The sequence below is a fragment of the Marmota flaviventris genome, chromosome 17 (genome assembly GCF_047511675.1).
Source record: "Marmota flaviventris isolate mMarFla1 chromosome 17, mMarFla1.hap1, whole genome shotgun sequence".
NCBI classification, from domain to species: Eukaryota; Metazoa; Chordata; class Mammalia; order Rodentia; family Sciuridae; genus Marmota; species Marmota flaviventris.
The window spans coordinates 24575587-24592790 of NC_092514.1; the positions used below are offsets into that span (position 1 = coordinate 24575587).

The window sequence follows — 17204 nt, forward strand, 5'->3', positions numbered from 1 at the left end:
GTGAGATGGAACTCCAGAATGGGCAGGATGTGGAGCAGGTAGAACTTAAAACACCAAGGCATGGCTCAATGTCCAGTGACGAAATTACAGAAACCTATGTAAAATGCCCCGCGTCCGACGCGCGAGAACTGAGCACAAAGGTGACCGGGTCAGCTTGGAAGCCGATCCCAGCGACATCAACCAGCTAAAACGTCGGTCCCTGGACCTCAAAATGGCCTGGGCGACTGCTGACATTCCGCTGGTCGTGAGTAGCTCGGTAATGGGTCTTGGGCGCGCTGCAGTCTGGAAAGGAAGTGCCAATCCCTCAACTCCTTAAGGATTCTCTCGAGAGGGAGACACCGCCGCTCTCGACCCTGCGTCGTTAAGGAAACGAGCACTGAGAACCAGGCGACAGAGTCCAGCCGAAAGATGTGCTAGGAACCTGGGGCCGCGGTGCCTGCAAGACCTGCGCTCTTAGCGCAGTGAGTCAGGCAACCCTCTTGGAAGGCTGCCCTCGGGGAGGCGGGGCCAAAACAAGAGGCGGGGTCATATGCGAGGGGCGGGGTTAGATACGCCTGGCCACGCCCCGGAGGGTAGGAGGTGCCTGGTTTTGAGAGGCGTTTAGCCCAACTTAGTCTGCCCCTAGGCTCTCTTGGGACCGGGAGGATACAGAGACCAGTTTGGAGAGGGCGTGGTGGGGAGTTAGCTTGGTCAGGCCTGCGGGCGTCCGTCCGTCAGATTCCTGGAGAAGCTGTCGGGAAAGAAGTATTCCTGGGGCTGGGGATGTGGCTCAAGCCGTAGCGCTCTCGCCTGGAATGCGTGCGGCCCGGGTTCGATCCTCAGCACCACATACAAACAAAGATGTTGTGTCCGCCGAAAACTAAAAAATAAATATTAAAATTCTCTCTCTCTCTCTCTCTCAAAAAAAAAAAAAAAAAAAAAAAAGTATTCCTGCTCTGGAATGGAGCGCCTGCCTAGTATCCTGGCCAACCTGGAGAACTGGAACCGCAATTACCTCTGGCAATTACCTCTGCAGGAGCCTTGGGAGAAAGAAGGGAGGAGATGGGGAGAAGATTTCAGGGATGGCCTGAGAACCAGCCACCATGAAGGGCTCTGGAAAGGAGAGGATTATCCTCACCCAGGAGGCTGTACATGACCAAGATCAAGAAGCCAATGCCCCCAGTGGCTACGGTGGCTGAGGCAGTGATGAACCCAATCTTCATTTTAAGATTGGGAGCCATCTCGTCACAAAGTTATGTAAAGTTCATTTGTTTTACTGTAAAATACTAAGATTTCTGTTTGGCCTGACCATATTTTGATGTTTAAACTTGTTTGGAATTCCTGTCCGTGCTTTGAACTCACCCTTGCCTGGCTCTCCCTGACCAGATAACAGCCCTCCCTGAAACCCCAGTGGCACCTCATAAATTCTGATGTTGGAAACTGAATTTACTCCTTATCTTGAAATATTTTCATTAATCTGCTGTCTGCCCTTGTAGTATGTTTGCCAGAACCCTATTAGCTGGAAGTTCTGAAGATACTCACCTTTGCAAATTTTTGTTATAAAAAGTCCCCTGGGGCTAGGGCTGAAGCTCAGTGGTAGAGCACCTGCCTTGCATGTGTGAGGCACTCGGTTCCATCCTCAGCACCACATAAAAATAAAATAAAGATATGTGTCCAACTACAACTAAAAAAAAAAGTCCCCTGCCCTTAGACCAGCGCTGTCCCCTGGCCCTGCATTTGGGTAAGGCAGTCACTGATCAGCTGTCTTTTTTAAAATTATTTTTTTATTTGTTTTACAGCTGTCTTGTGTACACAATATAGGCTGGCTTTAATTTGGTTTAAAATGGGAGTCGTTAGTCTTTGCTTTGTGGGTTCAACAGCAGGAAGATCGCAAGTTCAAAGCCAACCTCAGCAAAAGCAAGGTGCTAAGCAACTAGGTGAGATCCTGTCTCTAAAGAAAGTATAATTTAGGGCTGGGGATGTGTCTCAATGGTCAAGTGCCCCTGAGTTCAATCTCTGGTACACCCCACCACGAAGAAAGAAAGAAAGAAGGAAGGAAGGAAGGAAGGAAGGAAGGAAAGAAAGAAAAGAAGCCGCCAATGCCTGGGCCAGGCATGGTGGCATATGCCTGTAATCCCAGCAGCTCAGTAGGCTGAGGCAGGAGGTTCTCAGGTTCAAAGCCAGCCTCAGCAACTTAATGAGATTGTAAACAACCTGGTGAGACCCTATCTCAAAATTTAAAAATTAAAACAAAAAGGATTGGGTATGTGGCTCAGTGTATGAGTGTCCTTAGGTTCAATCCATGAAGCCAATGCCTGGCAGAGAATGGGAGAACAATGTGAAGAGGGAGAGAGAGAATCAAGGATGAGCCAAGTAACCAGCTGCCAGGACCTGTAACACCTGTACTCCCCCACCCCCCGTCATTCTTCCTCTTCTGTCTTCCTTACCTCATCCCCTTTTGGGTTTCCATCTACCCTCATTTCGCTGAGGTTCTCACTCTTACACATCTGCTCCTTTCCCATATAGCTGTGCTTCATGCCCTTCAGGCTCCTGGAACAGAGCTGCAGAATCCAGACCCCTGCGGGACTGCACACTCAGGTCATCCCAAAATGAAAAGGGTGCTCTAAGATACCAGAAACCAACTCCAGGAAGACAGGAAACACGTCAATTTCCTTTCTCCCCTGTCTACTCAGTCTCTTTTGGAACAAATGGTTATATTTTATGTGCCTTTCTGTCTCCAAGATAAGTCTTAGCTGGTGCCCGTCTCCGCCTTATCTCACCATTAGAACTTCAGAATTGAGGCATGGATACTTCCTTAGTGTAGGACTTTAGTAAGAGATGAAAAGCTGGGAGGGAAAATATGTAGGGCATATGTGTAGCTTTGTGTCTGCTCCTGGATGTCTGTCTGTCTGTCTCTGAGTATCTGTTTGTCTCTAATGCCAAACAGCAAGAAGGATGGGGAGAGACTCCCCCCATCAGGGAACTTGAAGGAACACATGCATCAGTTCCATTCCCCACTCCCTCTCCCTTCTGCTCCTGGCCTCTAATCCCCTTGTTGCTACTCTCTCCAGATCTTCCTTCTTGTCATCTGGGTCTTAGCTCAAATATCATCAATTCCAAGGTCTTCCAAAAGCCACCCCACCCTGCTATATTGTTTATTAATTTGTTGACTTGGTAATTGCTCCCCCCCCCCCTTGCAGTGTAGGACCTTGGAGAAAAGGATCTTGTCTTTATCATCTCTGTCTCTTCAGATCCTGAAACAGTGCATGGAACATAGAAGGGACTCAACAAAGAGGTGCAGAACTGAATCAAACACAGAAATGGTTGGCTGCTCAGTAAGAGGCCTTTATTGCCGACTCGCTTCTCCTTTTGGCCTTCTCACTGCATCTTCATTCCCTTCCAGAGCCCCAGCCATGCCTGGTGTTGCCCAGACTTCTATTCCAGCTTGCAGCAGCCCCTCAAATCAATGCAGTTGCTCCCACCACCACTGCCACTTTAGATGTCTCGGGAGCTGTGAGTGAGCCAACACTCTCAGGCCTCGCACCTGGTCTCCGAGCCCCAATTCCCCGAGGAACAGATGCCTGCCCTTGACACTTTTCCAACTAGGTGCACTCCCCCTTACAAAACCATATTTATAGGCCATTGCTCCTTTGAGCATACACTGCCCTGGTGGAGCCTCCATGCAACTCCACCAACATTTATTATGGGTTTCCCATACAACAGGCACCATGCTAGGTGAATCTCCAAAGTCATGGACAAGCTAAATGCCAGGGATCTTCTCCCTCCAAGTTTCGAGTGTCCCTGTACCTCTTGCTTTTTTTTTTTTTTTTTAAATAGTATTTATTTTTTAGCATTTGGCAGACACAACATCTTTGTTTGTATGTGGTGCTGAGGATCGAACCCGGGCCCCACGCATGCCAGGCGAGCGCGCTACCACTTGAGCCACATCCCCAGCCCCAACCTCTTGCTTTTGACACGGCATTTTCTGTCCCGGGCAAGTTGCCGTGCTTGAGCTGAAGGGACCGTGTAATAGTCTAGTGCAGAGAAAGCTGTGTCCCGGGCCTGGGCCTCCACTAACCAGTCACTGCCTGTTTTGCTGTCTCCAGCCTTCATCTCCTTTGGCATCATGGAGGCAATTTCTTAGCTGGAAGCAGGCACTCTGCTTGAGGTTAGGCAGCACCACTAGATCTCCAGGCTCTCTGCACTGTTCATTCCTGTTTCCGTGAGAGGATCAGGATCTAAGTGAGAAGACCAGACTTGCAGCAGGCCTATGAGCCTCAACTCCCATTTCTTCACCCAAACTAGGGACCCAGAGCACATTCAGTCTGAGGCTGAGGATGGCTGACATGATAGTTCAAGTTGAGGGAAAATGCAGGCAGGAAATATGGAAGCCAGTATTTGGGGCAAGGAGAAGGACTTCAAGAGACCTTGAGTCCAAGCTACTGACCATCTTCTGTCCCTTGGGCTCCCTAGCTCTGGCCTCTGATTGCCAAGCTACACCCAGCTCCTCTGGAGCTCAGACCTAATGTCTTTCTTGGAGAGAATAAAAGGGAAAATGCAAGGTAAGGAAAGAAATGGAGCATTTAGTCATTTAGTGGCTACCATACACACATACCATGTTCAGCAGAATCGCCTTTCCTGTACATAAACACACAGATGCACACATGCACATACACACACACACATTCTCTGAAATGCATATTCTGGATTCTTTTAGAAGAGAGGAACTGGCTTGAGAGGGCACAGGAGGTACCCCAGGAATAGAATCTAGTATTTCACAGACTCAAAGGGCAGCACCAGTGGTTGCTGTAGAACCAAGCAGGGTGACTACTGGGTGCTTCAGCTCAGATCCCTGTCTTCTTTGGCTGGAAGGGTCCCTGCTTATCCCCATTGGCTATGGCATTTGATGTCCAATGCAGTCCTTTTTTAACTGCGTTGACTGGCATGGTCTTCCTTGGCTGTGAGCATAGCAAAGATACTTGTTGGCAAAGGGCTCAGCCAGCTCAGTACCCATTGACCACACTGTACTAAGCTTGTGTCTCCATTGGCAACACATTCAAGCCATCCTTATTCTTTCTTATTGCTCTGGGCTCAGACAGCCTTGTTTCATTGGCTGCCCAGTCCTGATGCTCAGTTCCCATTGGTTGCCACTAGAGGTAGTGTTTCCACTGACTGTGAGTCCAATGGATGGTTGGACTAGCTTTGTCCTCTCCATGTACGCTGCCAGAGCCCCAGCTTGTGCCCCATCCCCAGTTTGCATCAGGGTGCAGAGGTGCTAGGGGTGCCTGAAGAGGGTCCGACAGCCTCAAGAAGCCTCTGGTGCTGACGAAGATGCTTCCTTCTTTCGTGTTCTCCTGTGACTTCACACACCAACTGGGCAGGGAAGGCCCCAGGAAGCCCCTTCAGCCAGCCTGAGGAAAGAGACAGGGACTCAAGTGGGGTGGGTTCAGAGGGCAGGTGAGGAGGGAAAGGAGGCCCTATAGGATCTCAGGCCTTTGGGGGTCAAAGTGGGGATGGGAATTAGTAGAGAAGCCTGGAGCATCGGTAGAAAGACATGAGCATCAGATGCTGCTCTGGGAGTGACAGCAGTATCAGAGAGGATCTGGGTCACTCCTCTGTTCAGTCCTGCAGGGGCCCCCTCATGCCACTTAGAGTAAGACACGGAGATCTTAAAGGGACCTACAAGGACCAGCAAGATATGGTCTCTGTTACCTCTCTAATTTCATTTGTTCCTTTCCCATTTTCTGGCTCCCTCTGTCCTCCCTACCCTCCCCCCATCACAACAGCAGGCCATAAGGCCTTGTCACTGCCTGTTTCCTCCAACTGGGACACTTTTCCTCCTGACACCATAAGCCCAAATTACTCATGTGCATCAAACTCACATGTTGCCTCCTCACTGAGATCCACCTCAGCCTCCCTATTTGAAACTGTAATTCTGTTAACTCTGGAATTCCTGGCTTCCTTACTTTTTTCTACTTTAGTTTAACCATTGCACTAACTGCCTTCCAAGAGACCACATATTATTTACTTATTTGTCAGGTTTGTTTGCTTATTTGTGTGTGTGTGTGTGGTGCTGGGGATTGAACTCAGGGCCATGTGCATGTGAGGCAAGCACTCTACTAACTGAGCTATACAGCCTCATGGTTTTTTGTTTTTGGTTTTTTGGTTTTTTAATTGTCTCACGTTTATTTTATTTTATACATGCTCCAGGGCTGGGAATCTAGCTCAGTGGTAGAGTACTTGCCTAACATATGGAAGGCCCTGGGCTCAATCCCCAGCACAGCAGAAAGAAAGAAGAAAGATGAATGCATGCTTCAGCAGGGCAGGAGTGGGCCTTTATATGTGTTTAATGCATGTTGATTGAATCAGTAAATGAAAGATTCTCTCACCTTCAGGACTCTTGTGCAGTTGTTTGGATGGAGCTCTGGATTCCAGAATCCGTGCCTCAGTCTTGACAGGTGTAGATGGCTCTGAACACAGTTCCTGGGAACACTCTGGTAGAGGGCATTCAGTGGGATCCATATTCTTTTTAGCTTCTCCCCAATATTCCCCTTAAGACTCGTTTTTTTTCCTTCCCTTCTCCCCTGTATGGGACACTCACCACAGTCCTCATAGATGGTGTCTGGGGAGCAGGGAAGAGGACCTGGGGTAGGGAAGGCTCCCAGCCAGCGCTGCATGTCTGATCTGGTGGGGATAGAGGGAGGGGTCACAGTTGGCCCAAGAGAGCCTCCTGGTGGTGAGACAGAAGTCACAGAGGTGAAAGAATGGTGAATGAGTTGGTGGGGTCTGAGGTCAGAGGAGGGGGCCCCACGGATGTTTTTTGTTTGTTTGTTTTTGATGCTGAAGGTTGAACCCAGGACCCTGTGCATGCTTTGCAAGTGCTCTACCACTGAGCTCCACCGCTCAGCCCCCAGGGATGTTTTCTGGAGACAACTCACAGGGAGGAAGCTTGGAGTAGCCGATGGGTGGGGCGTCCCTGGTGGTTGCTGAGAAGGGAGAGGCGGAAGGTAGGGGGTCCAGATGGGTCTGGAACCTGCTGGGCCTGCACCAGGGAGCGATGGGCATAGTCCAGAACCTGTAGCCGCTGCCCACTGCCCAGGAAAGAGGGCGTTCAGAAGGAGAGCAGGAATCCTACTGGAGGCCTCATCTATACTCCAGTCTGGGCTCCCTCTCCTCGGGACCCACCTCTTGGGCTGAGTGATGAGCAGCAGGTCACTGAAGAGCAGCAGGCAGAGGGGGGTGAAGCGAGGCCTGGAGGTGAAGAGCACACCCCCTCTCCTGCACCCTAACTCCGTCAGCTCCCCCTGCAACTCCAGGCGCCGTGACCAGGAGACCAGGGGCAGAGCCTGAGAGGAAGCAAAGGAGGGTTTAGCTTCGCAGTAGCAACGTGGGGAAGGGCAAGATGGAGGGTCCTGGTAGGCACTAACCTTGACTTTGTGGAAGCGCAGCCTTTGGGTGAGTCGGATCAGCTCTTCAGTCTGCTTCATGCGCCCCACCTCAGCGCTGCAACGCTCGATGATCTGAGGGAGCAGAGCCGAGTCACCCACCCCAGCAGCTGGGCCCCTGCTCCCTCCCACCTTTCCCTTCTACTTGGTCACCTCTCCCACTTTTTCTCCTGCCCACCTTGCTGACAGCACCCAAGGCCTTCTGAGCATTCTCCTGGCGACTGGATCCCTCCTCTGTCTGGCGCAGGATATTCTGGAGATAAGGAAGAAGGTAACTGGGCCCACTGCTCAGCCCTGGGATTCAGAGGAGCCACAGCTCAGAGGAACCTGCCTGGCTTGGAGAAATGCTAAGTTTGGGGTTCATAAGGCAGTGGGAACAAGCCTCAGTCAGGTTCACCACTCACCAGCCACAAAACTCTGAGTTTTACCTTTCTGAGCCTCAGTTTTCCCAATTGTAAAATGCAGTTAATACCTACATAACATATCAATGCCATTGTTGTGAGGATTTAAGGAGGTAATATTAGACAATCTTGGCATACAATAAAAGCTGAAAAAGAGCCAGGCGTGGTGGCGCATGCTTGTAATCCCAGTGGCTCCGGAGGCTAAGGCAGGAAGGTCACAAGTTCAAAGCCGTCTCAGCAATTTAGCAATACCCTAAGCAACTCAGAGAGATACTGTCTCTAAATAAAATATTAAAAAACGGGCTAGGGATGTGGCTCAGTGGTTAAACACCTCTGGTTTCAATTTCCAGCACAAAAAAAAAAAAAAAATATATATATATATATATATATATATATATATATACACACACACACACACACACACACATATATGTGTAAATAAAAAGCTGAAAAAGAGGGTGGCTATTATTTTAATAATAGCAAACAATGTAGTGCAAACAATGGAGCAGGGTAGTTAAAAGTACCTGGATTTCACTTTAGGCTCTGTTGCTTATTTTTGCATGAGCTAGGCAAGTTACTTAACCCATACCTAAGTTTCCTCTTCTGTATAGGGTAAATAATAGTTACTGCTCTCACAAGTTGTCAGTGATATTAAAAGGTATATAGCACTAAGAACTATAACTAGAACCTCACACTCAATAGCTGTTAAGATATTATGATTGGTATCATTTTTATTATTGTGTTATTTATACTAAGAATAGATAAAGCTGAATAGACAAAGAATGTAGGCTGAAGGAATAGTTCAGTGGTATAGCATTTTCCTAACATGCACAAGGCCCTGGGTTTGATCCTCAGCACTGCAAAAAACAAAGACATAAAAAAATCTGATTATCTAGTTGGGGACTATTCACATGAAGATCTCTACATTGAGTGATCTGGTTATAAAGGAATCTCAATTTTGCAATAGAAGAGTGTTTGCTTGTGTGTTTGTTTTAATCTTTTATTGCTGTTTATTTTTTTAATGAGGTGACAGGGGTTGAACCCAGGGCCTCATGGATGCTAGGCAAATGCTTTGCCACTGAGCTCCCTAGTCCTAGAAGAGTATTTCTAAACCTTCTTCCCCCTGCCCTCAGTATTACCTTGCTAAGGAAGGATTTTAAGACATTTTTCCTCTAAGTATCCTACCCATCACAACTTCTACTTTTTATTTATTTATTTTCAGTGTTGGGGATTGAACCCAGGGCCTTGAGCATGTTAGACAAGCACTCTCACTGAGCTACCTCCCCAGACTCCCCTCCCCCAAAGAAAATTAAATTCTACATTCTGTAAATCTGCTTATATTCCATTTTTGAAACACCACAACCATTGGAATATTTAAGATTTTAATTTTCATCCCCCAAGAACCGATTTTGCCCCTTTGGAGGTGATATCAACTAGTTAGTGGCTGAGCAGAGAAAGTTAAGTCTAGAACTCATGTCTCCCGCCAGAGGCCCTTTTCTCGTACCTAGTCTGTTCCCTGGTGCATTTCGGTATCTCCCAGGTAGGGTGTCCAGGGTCCTGAACTGAGAGGCTCAGATTAGGAGTAATTTATGGGTAGGAAATGGTGCTGACCAGAACAGAGATCCCTGGGAAAAGACCTTCAATGGGACTGGAAGGATAGAAAAGGTACCTGTAGCAACATGCGGAGCCGGGTGATGCGCTGGAAAGGCAGCAACAAGAAGGATGGTAGTGGAAGCCGCTCACACTTAGGGAGGCTCTGCAGCCTACGCAACTCCGAAGAGAAGCGCATGTTTGTGTCCCTGCAAAAACAGGCCCACCTGGCTAATGGCTGCTACCTGGAGCCAGGCACTGATCCCTCAGTTGCTCTGACCTCAGAGACGCTCACTCCAGCTTCCTCCCACAACTCTGAGATATAATAATCCTCCCTTATTCGTGATTTTTTGCTTTCCACAGTTTCAATTAGCCAAAGTCAACTTCAGTCATAAAATGTTAAATAGGAAATTGCAGAAGCAAACAATTCATAAGTTTTAAATTATGTGCTTTTCTAAGTAAAATCTCAAGCCATTCCATTCCATTCCACCTGGAACTTGACTCATCCCTTTCTCCAGCATATCCACATCCTATACCCTACCCTCCCATTAGTCACTTAGTCACTGTACCAGTTATCAGATTGACTGTGGAGATATTGCACTGCTTTATTTTAGTAATGCAACTGCTATTATTAAGTGTACTAAAGTGCAAGAGAAGTAATGTTAGCAATTTTACTACAGTATATTGTTATAATTTTTCCATTTTATTAATTAATGTTATTAATCTCTTACTCTGCCTAATTTATAAATTAAACTTTATCATTGGTATGTAGGTATAGGAAAAACATAGAATATATAGGGCTTAGTACTAGTCACAGTTTCAGGCATCCACTGGGGGTCTGAGAACATATTCTCGCATAGAGTCTGAGGAAATACCCTACTCACATTAGGCGACTGTAGGTCTCCTCCTGATACTGTTGATTCCGCACATAATCCACATACACCGAGAAGGGACCCACTGCATGAGCGTGCACCACATCACACAGGTCACTGATGTGTGGCGAAGAACGCACACGGGACAGTAATGTTCCTAGAAACCTGAAGGAGTTGGGGGAGTAAGCAATGGAGGGGTGCAGACAGCTGGGTCTTCAGGTGCTTCCTGGGTCCATGGAAGGAAGAACCTGGTAGGGAGAAAGCTAACGGGGTGCTCAGCAGCCCCAGATCAAGATTCCTGGGAAGGCAGGATTCCACTGACCGCTCACTGACGCTCTGGACTCGCTGCACATTGGAGAAGAGTGTGTGGTGATCCCGAGGGGTGAGTGTGTCCCGAAGTGCCTGGCTCAGCACAAAGGTGTCAGTCAGCAGCTGCAGGGAGCGCAGGTAGGAGGCCTCAGATGTCACCACCTCGAATAGGCTCTGGGAAGGGCAGGACCATAGTGCAAAGTGCCACTCATAACCAGCCTAGGACCCAGGACATCCTCCTCCCCTATGTCAGCCTACCCAGCCCCACCTCAAGTGTGCCCACCTCCTGCATGCGCCTCTCTTGGGGACTGAGGGTCTCCAGGAGGCCACTGGCTCGCACAGCTGGAAGCTCCTGCCACAGGGTGTTTCGAGGTCCAGGGGGCCGTGTGAAAGTGGAAGGTTCCCCAGGATTTGCTGGAGAGGGACCCCCATCCTCACCAACCCCCCACAGCTCCTCTGATAGCACGGCTGCTCGGTAGGTCTGGTACAGAGGTTCTGGAATGCAGACAGAGCACATCAGGAAAGTCAAGAGCCCTAGACCCTTTCTCTACAGAAGTGACCCCCAGATCCAGAGACCCTCACCATCCTGCAGGGGCAGCTCCCAGTTCTGTTCCTTTAGTCCCTCCAGCCCCTCTTCATCCCTGTGGAAAGAGAAAGCTAAGGGAGTCCCCAAGGCCACAGCTCCATGGGTGCTATTCACATGACAGTGGAAGTGATGCATAAACCACATGCATGTTGTATGTAGGGACCCAGTGGCTCCTCAGATGTTTTATGTGCCTGCTGTAAGGGAGGCCCTGAACTAAAGGGGGCCCCATCCATTCCTGTTATTTCAACTACTGTGTACCAGAGACTTCCAAATCTGTTTCCAGCTCTTTTATGTAGCAACTATTGCCTGACCAGTATTTATTTTTTAATTTTATTTTTGCAGTGTGAGGGAGAAAAACCCAAGGTCTTGAGCATGTCAGGCAGGCACTCTACCACTGGACCACATCCCTAGCCCTGCAACCATTATCTGGAAGGTCCTATTTGTGCCTTAATGAAACTCCACATGGTCAAACTCTCACACCTGCCTACCACTACCCACAGTTCTGTCTCCCCTGTTCTAGTCACTGGTACCAGCACTATTCACTCGCACTAAAAGCCATACTAGTAAATGATTGATGAATAAATAAATGGAACTGAATTGCCTCTGATAACAACAATAAATCTAAGATGATTAACAAATCCAGATAACATAGAAGACATGGTCATGGTTGCCAAATGGATTTGTGGATAATAATCGCAATAAAGATTCAAAGTGAGAAAACAGAATTAAAATGGAGAACTTGCTATGGACCAGCTCTTTAGCAATATACCCCAATGATCCCATGAACTAGCTGGGGTATTCTTATGCCCATTTCCTAAGTAAGAATGCTGAGACCCCAGAAAGGCTGAGAATTTGTATAAAGTCACATAACTAAGAGGGAACAGAGCTGGGATAAGAAATGGGGACTGCCTGTCTCTATAGCCCTAACCCTTCTTCCTTCCACCTTTGTGGAGGTGGGATTCACCTGGACCTGAAGGATAGCCTACCCTCAGGTGGAAGACAGTAGGGAGAAGAGTGGAGAATAAGGGTAGAGAATCCTGTACCTTCCCTCCATGGCTGTAGGATGAGCATTCCCAGGAGCTTCATCAGGACTCTCTGCTGGAGAGAGAACCCGGAGTGAAAAGAACAAACCTCCAAGACCCCTAGCCCAGGACTCCTAACCCCAGCCCTAGGAGAGACTATTGCTATTAAAAACTACAACTCCCATCAGCCCAGAGCAGCAGCTGGTTGAAGAAGAAAACTCCCAGGGCCTATAGCTTGTAGCTGGTTGGGTTTTAGGCCAATCCACCTATGCCCCGCCCCTTCGAAGCACAAAAACTCTACACACAGACACACAAATGCATAGGGGCGCGCGCGCGCACACACACACACACACAAACACACAGACCCTGTACCTGTTTGGATTCCATCTTCAGAAGGTAGATCAAGATCTGGCTGTGGAGCTTCCCCAGAGATGGTGGTATCCTGTCTGACCCGAGTTGGTTTAGGGGGTTTAAGAGGTGGCAGGAGCTTGCGTTCAGCAGTGGACCGATAAGAAGTGAGGACCACTGCGGGATGACTGATGCTTGGAGGGTTAGGGCAGGAGCGGGAGGTCCTTAGCGGGGAGGCACGACAGAGAGCCCTGGGGCCATCTTCAGGGCTCCCCACTGGCACCCATCGGAGCTCCAGGCCAGGCCGGGCTACGTGGCAGACACAGGGGCAGCATGGAGGGCAGGCAAGAGCAGCATCTGTGGCAGATGGGAGACCCTAAGGAGAAAGACCTTGGGGCCTGGGTGGCCCACCCCCAGGGATTCCTCTCAATATCAAGGTCCAGCCCTGGCATCTATACATCTCCTCCACCCTGTGTTCAAACCTCCAGAAATGTAGAAACCCGATTTTCCAAACACAAAATCCATTTTTGGAAAAAACTAGTCCATGAAATTTCCCAGTTTTCATTATTGAGAACAAAGATGAGCTATAATGAGGCCACCCCAGCCCCCTCCATATGCTTACCCAGAGCGCCATTCTCCTGGGACCCATTCCCGGTCAGCATGACGTGAGGAGCCTCTCTCTCCCCATTCACATCTGTTCCCCCTTGAGAACCCCGCTCGAGGGAGCCCGAAGTGTGTTTCTTGCTTTCAGCTCCCCATTCAAACCTGCCTGCCAGTCTCCGCACAGTGCCAGGGGCAGAGGCAGAGCCATCCTGGTTGGGGGCCTCAGTCCCTGGGAGCAGGGGCAGAGCTGGGCGGGGTGACCCAGAGGGCTTAGGTGGGGGAACCGGGGAACAGGGAGTGGGTTCGGGAGAGATGGATCGCCGGGACGCAGGACTGGGGGACCTGGAAGATGAATCTGGGGGAGTCTGGGAGTCAAGACTGACTCTAGAAGCTGAGGGAGGCAGAAGGGCAGGGGGCTTGAGGGATGCAGCTGGGGGCTCCCAGAAAATAGGGGAGCACATTGGGGTTGGTGCCTCACTGGAGGCTCGGGGAAGTGCTTGTGGAGAGGAGCCATTGAGGGGAGGCCCCGGGGAGTGGGGAGCCCGGGGACGAGAAGGGGGCCGGGGGCGGATGATCCTCGGGGGCTTCTGAGTAGGGGGTGTTGCTGCAGGAAGGGACTGGGCCGACATCTTTCTCTGGGCTCTTCAAAGAAGTGGGGTGATCTGCTGGAGTCATCCCCTGAGGAGGATGGAGGAAGAGAGAGACCCTTTAGTGGGTAGACTGGGGCCATGTGAAGCCATGATTTGGGGTCAGGAGAAAAGGCTGGTGTATTTCCTCTCCTTCCTTCCCAATTGCACTGCCTTCTCTCGCCTCCATCTCCCATCCTTCCTTCTCATTCTGTTCCTGAACTCTCCTGCACAGCCTTTCTTGGTCCTTTTTCTCTTTATTTAATTTTTTTTTTTTTTTTTTTTTTGGTACCAGGGATTGAAGAGGGGCACTAACCACTGAGCCACAACCCCAGCCCTATTTTGTATTTTATTTAGAGACAGGGTCTCACTGAGTTGCTTAGTGCCTCGCCATTACAGAGGCTAGATTTGAACTCACGATCCTCCTGTCTCCTGCTTGGGAAGCCTCTGAGATTACAGGTGTGTGCCACCAGGCCTGGCTTAAATTTTTGAATTTTTAAAAACATTTATTTATTTATTTATTTATTTTGGTAGTGGCGATTGAACCCTGGAGCACTTAACCACTGAGCCACATCCCCAGCCCTTTTATATATATTTTAAGACAGGGTCTCCCTAAGTTGCCAAGGGACTCATTAAATTGCTGAGGCTGGCCTCAAACTTGTGAGTCTCCTGCCTCAGCCTCCAGATTTACTGGGATTACAGGTATGTATCACCACACCTGGCTTTTATTTATTATTTATTTATTTGTTTGTTTGTTTGTTTGCTTATTTATTTATTTATGCAGTACTGGGGATTGAACCTGGGGCCTTGCACATGCTAGGCAAGTGTTCTACCACTGAGCTACATTCCTAGTGTTTCTAAAATTTTATTTTGAAACAGGGTCTCACAAAATTGCCAAGACTGGCCTCAAACTTGGCAATCCTCCTGCCTCGGCCTCTTGAGTAGCTGGGATTACAGGTCTGCACCATTGTACTAGGCTTCAAATTTTTGACTTCTGCTGCCACAGTGAGGCCAAGGGAGACAGTGGGAGTAGGGGGCAGTGACTAGGTAGAGACCCAAGATAAAGGATGCATGATGCAGAGAACTAGTAAGATGCAGGAAAGGGAATCTGGCTTGCCATGACAGCTACCATGTGTCTGCCTAATAAACTGTGTGCCAATGTGAGTCGTGGAGGTTTGTGTGTGTTTTAAGGGTGTTCCCTATCTGCTACAGTACAAGTGGGGGCTGCATGGTGTGTGGTGAGTGTAGGTTGTGTGTTCAGTAGGTAGGTGTGCAGTGGGAGGGCAGGGTAGACCGTGTGGTCTGTTAAGGAGTGTGTGATGTAAGTGTATAAAGTCGGGGTGTGAAGGTGTACGTGTGTTCCATGCTGTCTGGATGGAGTGTGGATTTGTGTGTGCGCAGGCGCATGTGTGCACGCCCCTGCCTGGGCTAGGAGAGATGCATCACTGTTTCCCTGCTCCAGCAGGCCCTCCACCCCCCATTTCCCAGTTCCTCTCTCCGGACTCTCCCTTTCCGGATTATTTTTAGTCTCCTTTTCCTGCCACGAAGATTCCTGGAGTCTCTGACCCCAGGAGACCAGAAGGCTCCTGCATGGTCTCGTCTGACCCCTATCCTCTCATCCCTGCCTACCCACTCCCTGGGGCTGCTCACAGAGAGAGGCTCCACTGAAGGGCTGGGTCCTGCCAGGATGCCTGGGGAGGTGGCCGGAGACCAGAGAAAAGGATAGGACCAGCAGAGACAGGACTTTGGGGCCTGAACTTCTCTTTCTCTCTCAGGGAAAGAGGCTGCAGTCCCAAGAAGATTGCAGAATCAGAACGGGAGTACAGGGGAGCCCAGACTCCCTTCAGGAGTCAGAAGTCACATCCCTCCTGGCCCTACATCAGGTTCTTTAGAACTGGTGATGTAGGATGGGGGCTGGGGGTTGTAGCCTGTGAGCTTTGTGCTCAGGGACCTCTGCATTCTGGCAGGAAGCCACTTAGCAAGGTGACCCTCACAGTAGCCTCAAGAGCTGGCTAGCTCCTCCCCAGCCCCTGCCCCCCTCAGGGATCCCACTCCACTCCCCACTCTCTTTAGGCACCAGCATTTACTTTCTTCCCCACACCCCACTTAGGCCTCTTGAAGGGACCAGGTAGTCAGGGCCCCAAGCACTCACCCTTGAGTCCCCTCCACTCTCAGTCACCTCCCAGGGCTGAGTGAGTAGGGGCAGGAAACAGGAATTGGATCCTCCTCCCAACCGGACACCCCCCCCCCACCAACCACACCACACTCCACATGCGCACACTAGGGCTCTGGGAGACGTGAGGATCCCAGTATCCAGAGTGTCGCAGGTTAACAGGTCTGAAGAAGGGCTGAGACCCAGACTAGAGATCAGAGTGCTCCACATGTGCACATCCTGTCAGCTTTGCTGGGTGCACAGGGGCTCCCAGGACCGGGGTGGACAGGGTAGGGTGAGGATGGGGTGGCGATGGACCAAGGGCTGGGCTGACAGTACAGCATGGTTGTTATGTGTCTCTATCTCAGCTAAGGGATGGCGTGTGTGTGTGTGTGTGTGTGTGTGTGTGTCCTTACACAGCGTGTCTAACCATCTCTCACGACTTGCTCGACCGCCTGTCTCTTTAGCTTTCCAACCTGTCCCCTGCATGTAAACCAGCCCACTATTTCACAGCAAGGGACCCCTAACTCTCCAGGGGCTCCCCATGATTTACCTTTATCTTTAGGAGTGTTTTCTATTTTTCAGCCTGTCCTACCTGCCCATTGGAACAAGGCATGCAGGCTGAGTTCTCCAAGGGCTGAGGTCTCCAAGGGTCTGATCCTGTTTCTGGGGCAGGAGCTAAGGGCCCAGATTGCAATCTCCGCAAAGGAAGCCAGTTCCTCCGCCCCACCCAGCCATTGTGTCAGGAGTGTGTGTGTGTGTGTGTGTGTGTGTGTGTGAGATGTAGGAGGGAGAGGGGGGCCAAGAGCCAGGAGGTGAGGAGGATCGAACATTTATATCTCCTCCAAGTAGGTGTGAGATTTGTTGGGACCCCTGCTGCTCACCATTCTCCAGTTCCTGACTCCCTGTCCCTCTGGGAAACTTTCATGATGATGGCCAGGAGTCCGTGCTCTAATGAGGAAGGCGGGATGGGAGGGGGTCCCTCTCACCTTTAATTTTCTCTGTGGTTGAGAAACAGTTCCCAGGGCTTGGGTGTGTCATAAAAAAAAAAAACCCCGAGGGAGTGAAATGAACGCGCCTCAGCCTGAAAAGTAAGGTGGTGAGAAGAAGAGGCAACGGCTAGTTATGAGATCTGGAGGCCGGTGACTACACCCCAATGTCCGCCCTTGTCAGACCTACACATACACACTCCAAATAAGACACTTAAGAAGAAAATCCAGAAAGCTGGCAGGAAAATATGCTTTCATCCCTTTTCTCCAAGTAAAAGCCCA

General features: G+C 49.7%; 2 protein-coding genes across 6 annotated transcripts in view; both read right to left on the reverse strand.

Moving 5' to 3' along the window:
* Odf4 (outer dense fiber of sperm tails 4) overlaps positions 1 to 4107 on the reverse strand; it is a 20046-nt gene extending 15939 nt beyond the window's left edge. Inside the window, exon 1 of the mRNA XM_027946815.2 lies at positions 3941 to 4107. Coding sequence (XP_027802616.2) covers positions 3941 to 4107 — 167 coding nt within the window. The remainder of the gene's footprint in view (positions 1 to 3940) is intronic.
* Arhgef15 (Rho guanine nucleotide exchange factor 15) lies at positions 3336 to 16574 on the reverse strand. Of its 5 annotated transcripts, XR_011704953.1 has the most exons (17): positions 15934 to 15982; positions 13175 to 13833; positions 12577 to 12909; positions 12226 to 12280; positions 11179 to 11237; positions 10880 to 11091; positions 10610 to 10770; positions 10300 to 10452; positions 9495 to 9624; positions 7603 to 7677; positions 7407 to 7499; positions 7165 to 7325; positions 6918 to 7070; positions 6581 to 6663; positions 6369 to 6473; positions 3941 to 5390; positions 3336 to 3786 (listed from the first exon to the last, which is right to left on the reverse strand). XR_011704953.1 is itself a non-coding variant. In XM_071603266.1 (16 exons), the coding sequence occupies exons 2-16, from the start codon at positions 13782 to 13784 to the stop codon at positions 5239 to 5241; spliced, it is 2535 nt and encodes an 844-aa protein (XP_071459367.1). In that variant the 5' UTR covers positions 13785 to 13833; positions 16487 to 16574; the 3' UTR covers positions 3336 to 5238. The 5 variants fall into 5 exon arrangements, 4 of the variants coding, with proteins under 4 accessions (XP_071459367.1, XP_071459369.1, XP_071459370.1 ...); XM_071603266.1 differs by lacking the exon at positions 15934 to 15982 and adding an exon at positions 16487 to 16574 and having other exon boundaries at positions 3336 to 5390; XM_071603268.1 differs by having other exon boundaries at positions 3336 to 5390; positions 12226 to 12277.
* Between the last annotated feature and the right edge of the window lie 630 nt (positions 16575 to 17204).